The sequence below is a fragment of the Myzus persicae genome, unplaced genomic scaffold (assembly GCF_001856785.1).
Source record: "Myzus persicae strain clone G006 unplaced genomic scaffold, MPER_G0061.0, whole genome shotgun sequence".
NCBI classification, from domain to species: Eukaryota; Metazoa; Arthropoda; class Insecta; order Hemiptera; family Aphididae; genus Myzus; species Myzus persicae.
Genome location: NW_019102714.1, coordinates 212,073 through 218,401, shown reverse-complemented (window position 1 = coordinate 218,401; position 6,329 = coordinate 212,073). Strand labels below are relative to the sequence as shown.

General features: G+C 30.5%; 1 protein-coding gene across 1 annotated transcript; it reads left to right on the top strand.

Moving 5' to 3' along the window:
* The first annotated feature begins 1,812 nt into the window (after positions 1–1,812).
* On the top strand, positions 1,813–5,039 carry LOC111032997 (52 kDa repressor of the inhibitor of the protein kinase-like). Its single transcript, XM_022313523.1, has 3 exons — positions 1,813–1,819; positions 4,537–4,796; positions 4,863–5,039. Exons 1-3 carry the CDS (start codon positions 1,813–1,815, stop codon positions 4,974–4,976), a joined length of 381 nt encoding a protein of 126 aa, XP_022169215.1. The 3' UTR covers positions 4,977–5,039.
* Positions 5,040–6,329: the final 1,290 nt, after the last annotated feature.

Genomic DNA, 6,329 nt, shown 5'->3' with positions numbered 1-6,329 from the left:
TCGTGGCCGCCACCGTAAGTCGCACACACACGTTCACAAAAACGCACACACAAGCACAAGAAAAGGATACGACACAAGCGCGCGCGCGCACGCCGTGACGGTGGAGGTGACTGCGGGGACGACGGTGACAGGGACGGCGGCCAACGAAAATAACTACGCCGCCGCGGCCGTCGCCGAGATTGCACTAGCTGTAGGCCGTGCAGCTAGCGAATGAATTAATGTGGTACAGGAATCACGTGTGGGTAGAATAATAATAATAATAATAATAATAATAATAATAAATAATAATTTAAGTTAGGAGGAAAATAACGTTAGTGTACAACAATATATAGCGGGGGATGAAAGACGGAAGAGATTTATTTAATTTTGTTATTATAAAAATAAGACGAGGTTGATAAAGTGTGTCAGCGAACGCCGGTATATAAACGCCAAATGAAGTTATAATGTCCAGAGATGGTCGAGTGGAGTGGATGGGGGTTGGAAGCGTGATGTGTAAAAGCACCATACCCTACTATACCACACGACTATTATAGTAAGTTGCTTGTAAAATCGTTTAACGAACAATAGCCACTCAAGCTGTACCTAATTGTAAGACCATATTTTCTGTGCTTTTCTGTTTTATTTTTTATTTTTATATATACTATAAATTCACAAATACAAAAACAGTTATTATTGTTCTAAACTCCATTAGATCTATATTTATCAAATAAAATGACTTTGTTTTTAAAAATGATACTTATCAAAAAATGTAATAACGCCGCAGGACATAAAATATTATCTTCTGTATCGTATTTGTATGTAAATTTGGTTTCTTAACTATGAATGTAACCTGAGTGGTTATTTATTCATGCAAAACATTTTTTTTTTATATATAATCTCGTTTTTAAAATATTACTGGCACGGGACCATTTATGTGTTACTTTGAATTATTATTTAAATATATTAAACATTTAAATTTTATTTTTTTTATTTCATTGAAACTGCCTATATAAAACCCCTTAAAACCAGCTTACTTAAAAATAGGTGCTTATTCCATTAAAAAGACGCTACCCACGTATTTGTTGTGTCCGTCTTACCAACTTACGACATAGCAAATGTTCGTTCACTAGTTTGAATAGTGTGCTGTTAGTTTTGATATTAGAGTGAATTTAAGTATCATCAAACTTATAGGTCCTTACATTATCTATGCTTAAGAGTGGGTGAATTTTCAATATTTTCATTTTCATGCAAGATACGAGTATGTGAAATAACACACATTAAAAATGCTCATATCTCGCTTGAAAATTAAAATATCCAAAAATCCGCCAACACTTAAGCATAGATAATGTTCTTACGTATAACTTTGATGATGGGTTAATTCACTCTAATATTATAACTAACAGCACACTATTGAAACCAGTGAAGGAAAATGTTCTATGTCTTATGTGTGTAAGACGGAGACAACAAATGCATGGGTAGCGTCATCTTAAGTATATATATATTATGTACTCAATGTATATACATACTATACATGCACTTTTTTCGTGATATATTTAAATAAATATTTTACATTAATAAGTACCTACACAAAACATTATGTCTTTGATGAAAAGTACTTTTACAAAAAGTGTCATTGACGAATTGTTAGAATAAACTATCTTTTGAAGCAATGTATGTAGTATGTACTTTTTTTTAATGATATAATGGAGACTATTGCAGGCAAACCGAATATCGTAAGCATATATTAATATCTATCATCTATATAGCAGTGGTTCTCGAACTAAAGTACCACTCGTATCACTAGTGGTACGCGGAACACTACAAAGGGGTAGAATGGAGAGTAAACAAATGAATATTTTTAATTGTGTTTGAACATGGAAACAAACATAAGTGGTACACGGCAGAATAATAATGCGCATGGGTGGTATGCGAAAACAAGTTTAAGAACCACCGCTGATCTATAGGTAATAATTGACGAATAAAAATAATACAATATTTGACTATCTGCTGACTAGTTTATTCCAAGCTATTGCCAAATCTTATATTCTTGTCGGATTTGACGGTTACCGTAGGAGGTGGCCCATCACTCCAACCCTATTACAAACTTAAAACTAGTCAGGCAGTGGTGTAATTGGTTAAAAACCTAGAGGGAGCAAAATAATATAAACACCAAAATTAAAACATTGATTTCCCCCTCCTCTTGCCACGGATTAATCCTAATACTCATTTTATGGTTTAGAAACAAATTCAAGGTAGCAGCTACTAAATACCTATACTGTTAGATAGTATTAAGAACCTACATAAGAGTTCATTGATAAAAAGGTGCCATAAGTAGTTTAAAAAAGTAACTACTAACTAGTATAAATATTATATATACATATTATATATTTGATGAATGATAAATAATATTTGAGCACAATATATACTCAATGAAAATTCCCATGATTTACTTTCTTCGACTTTTTCAAAGCTTGTAAGTCTTCCCCCTGAAGCCACAACAGTTTGATTGGTTTGATATTATTAATTATATTGGTTATAGTGCAGTGCATCTGAAATTATATTTTATTTTATTGTCGAGTCCTCGTGAAATACGTTGTGGTTTCATTACGGTATTTCGATTAAATGTTATCAGCCAGGACGTTTTAATTAAAATAGGTATTTTAAAAACAGTAAAAATCAATTAATGTCAATCAATGTTTACTGATTTCTGTAACCACTGTTGCAAACAGCATGGCTTGTCGCCGGCGACGTTGATACTCGGCAAACTAACGAGCTAGCACCTACTACTGTCATGCTACGCTGCCCCTGTATTCATTTTCTCTGTAAATATTTAACGAACCCGATACTTAAGTTAAACAATATAATACACTTTAGTTAATTAATTATTTTACCGATAAAATATACTGACAGTTGCATTTGCCTGTCTATATCGTATAAAGCAAATTACAGTTATGTCAAAGGTTCGTGGTTTTATATCCTTATAGGTTGTTACATTATTTATTTTAACAATACTTATTAGTTATTATCATATTTTATGCATTTCGAATATGTGTAATTTTACCCATCATATTAATTTATCCAACTATATGTTCATAAAGTTATAGTATAAAATAGTACTTAAATAGCAATATAACAAGAGATGTATAATTTTAAAATATCTAATTGTATTAGTTATTACTTATTACTTTTTATAGTTTAATATATAATACATTGATATATTATACATTTCAATGACTTTTGGAAATATTCCCGTATGAAGCACTTAGAAAAAAACACTAAAACACTTTATAAGCTTGTGCAAAGCTTCGGTAAAAGCATATAAGTTTAAATAATAAAAACATATAAATATTATTATGAATAATGACTTATATTATAGACAGGTGCTGTAATTGTGTGTAGATTTGTGTTTCTCGATTAATATTTAATAATGATAATTGGAGTTGGCCTCTAAAATATCAGACAATTATTCCAACATATTTTTATTTCAGGTGTGTATCTAAAAAGTAAACTAACACAGTAAGTAAGAAATTCTTTGTCATGTATAAACAACTCAGGAAATAATATGTCCACTTACTACACGCAGAAATTACGTGCAATGCAATAATAATCCCCCCAAAACCAAATAAAGCTTAGGTGGGATTAGAAAATTGTTTAATTTTAAGTCTGCATACAGTGGCGTATTTACGGGGGGGGTCCAGGGGTACTGGACCCCCCCCAGAACCTCTCATAAAAAAAAAAAAACTAAAATTCTTACATATTTGCAGAACCCGATTTATGTAAGCACGCTCGGTCGCGCGGATATAGTTTTTTCCCGTGAACAAAATATAATAGCATGGTTTTAAGTAATAAGACGTATTATAAATTTATAGTAATGTTATTCTGACGACAGTTTTTCTATGTAACGACCTTATACGAAGTGCGATAAACCGATAAAATTAATAGGTATCAAGTACCCGTATCTTTGAAATATAAACTTTATCACACAGAAAAACGATTATGGATGGATTTGTGTGTATAGCAATTAGCAATATTTGTGTAGCCAATAGCCATATATGGATAGGTATAATAAAATATAAATTAGTGGCTTTTATAAGATATTACACATTTTCTATTAGTCTCATTTTGCCTTCAACAACTATACGAGTAACGTGTGAACCAGTGAACAAGTGTTTATTGTATTTTGATCAATATTAAGTAAGTACACAATATATTGCTTTTATTATGTCTCAGCAAACTTCGTTAAGCCAATTTTTTAAAAAATCAAATGATACAAATGTTCTACAATTTGACCATCACAAATCTTCAGTTTCCGTAACTTCTCCAAATAAACGACCAATTTCACCAAATATAGATAATAATGTCAAACGTATCAAAATGTCAAAAAAATCTGACAATACTGAAACAGAAAATGAACATAATTTTAACAATTTCGATATTGGATTTTATTTTAACCACTCGTTAACAGATGTAGAGAAAGAAGAAGTTCTTAAAAAAATTTGGAAGCCCGAACCTACTTTTGAATTCCCTAATACTGTTATATTTAGTGGTAAAGATAAGCTGTATTTTATGAAGAAGATTTAAATGGTAATAATTCAATAATAGAAGAGTTCCAACTGTGGCAAAGAAAACTTAAAAAATTGGAAATAAAACCAAAAAATTCAATTGATGCACTGAAGTTGTGTAATGCAGACATATATCCAGGAGTTAATAAGTTATTTCAAATTTTGTCTACACTTCCTATATCTACGGCTTCAAACGAACGGACTTTTTCATCACTAAAACGAATTAAAACATATCTACGAAATACAATATCTGAGGTAATAAAATATTATTAAGACATTTTAATTTTAAAACTAATATTTGTGGTTGTTTTGTTTTGTTAGAAAAGACTTAACGGATTGGCTATGTTAAATATTCACAGGGATCTTGAAATCACTGTTGATGAAGTGATAGAGGAGTTGGCAAAAAAATCTAGACGACTGGAATTTATTTTATAACAATACTTTTCATATGTAGTGCTTAATACAATATATAAATATATAATATTACATAAGACTATACTATTATATATTTTATTCAACTTCCTCCAAAAACTTCATAAGGACGTAACTATTATAAGATATCATTTTTTATATTAATTATGTAAAAACTGAGGACCCCCCCCAGAAAAATTTGAAAATACGCCACTGTCTGCATATATAGTATAAAGCAAAATACATTATGTAAATTACCAAAAGTAACATTACGGTACAATTATTATTCAATTTATATTTCCAAACATGTATAAGACCATAAATAAGTAAAACATGTTTTAAAAATTGAAATCCGAGCATTTTAAGTTTAATGTAATTTAAACAGCTTTTTTGATTTAAGTTGAGTAAAATAAATATCGAGTTCAATCCTCTCAGGCCCGGCCCAATAAAATGTTATATTATATAATGTAACAGGTATATAACATGGCAGTCTTAGACTGGCTTATATCAGGGATGATATCGATACTACCAGGATACGATTTGAATTTACCAAAGTTAGCTTAGAAAGTCACAGGCAAATTTATTTGAGGTTTTCCATTATCTGGGTGATTTTATTTAAGATGACTAAATCTTATAACTATTCTGTGCTAGGATAAAATGTATAATTTTTTAATTTGTTGAAATACAATGTTATGGTTATGAATTTGTTATTAAGAAAATCGATTGAAAGTCAAGGGTATTTTTTAGTGTTATGGATCCTACCATTGTTTATTGAATTGCACAATATGATGTCATTAATTGTATTAGTTAAATGGAATATTATTGTCCTGAAATAACTTATGGGTTAAAAGGTAAAAGGTTTATAATACATATTTTAATTTAAATGTAAACGTGAAGAGTACACATAATAATATATGTGTATTAAAAATTATAAATACCTAGCTTATAAAGTTGTAAATATAGTGCATTAGCTTATTTATAACGGTCCTTTCGTGGAATTATTGATTGATGCCCAAACACCTTTAATAAAATAATCCAACATTCAACACTGACTGTCTGGGAATGGTGTATGTAATATTATTTTTATCGGTAAGGGATGTTACCCTCGAACGCAGCTGTGGCCACCCTCATGGACAGCTGCTGTATCGGTCGCTAGGATACCACTAACGTCGTCGGTGTGTTGCACGTTTATATTATAAAATCAATAATTCTGGATTGTTGTTGAAGCCATAAGAGGGCGCAACAGTATCGAAAAAAATATTTAATCTGTGTACAGAGAATGAAAATACATGAACGCCAGTAAATTAGCGAAGGTTTTGCCCTTCATCAAATTGATTCTTAAGTTTATTGAGATAAATATAATATAATAGAATTCTA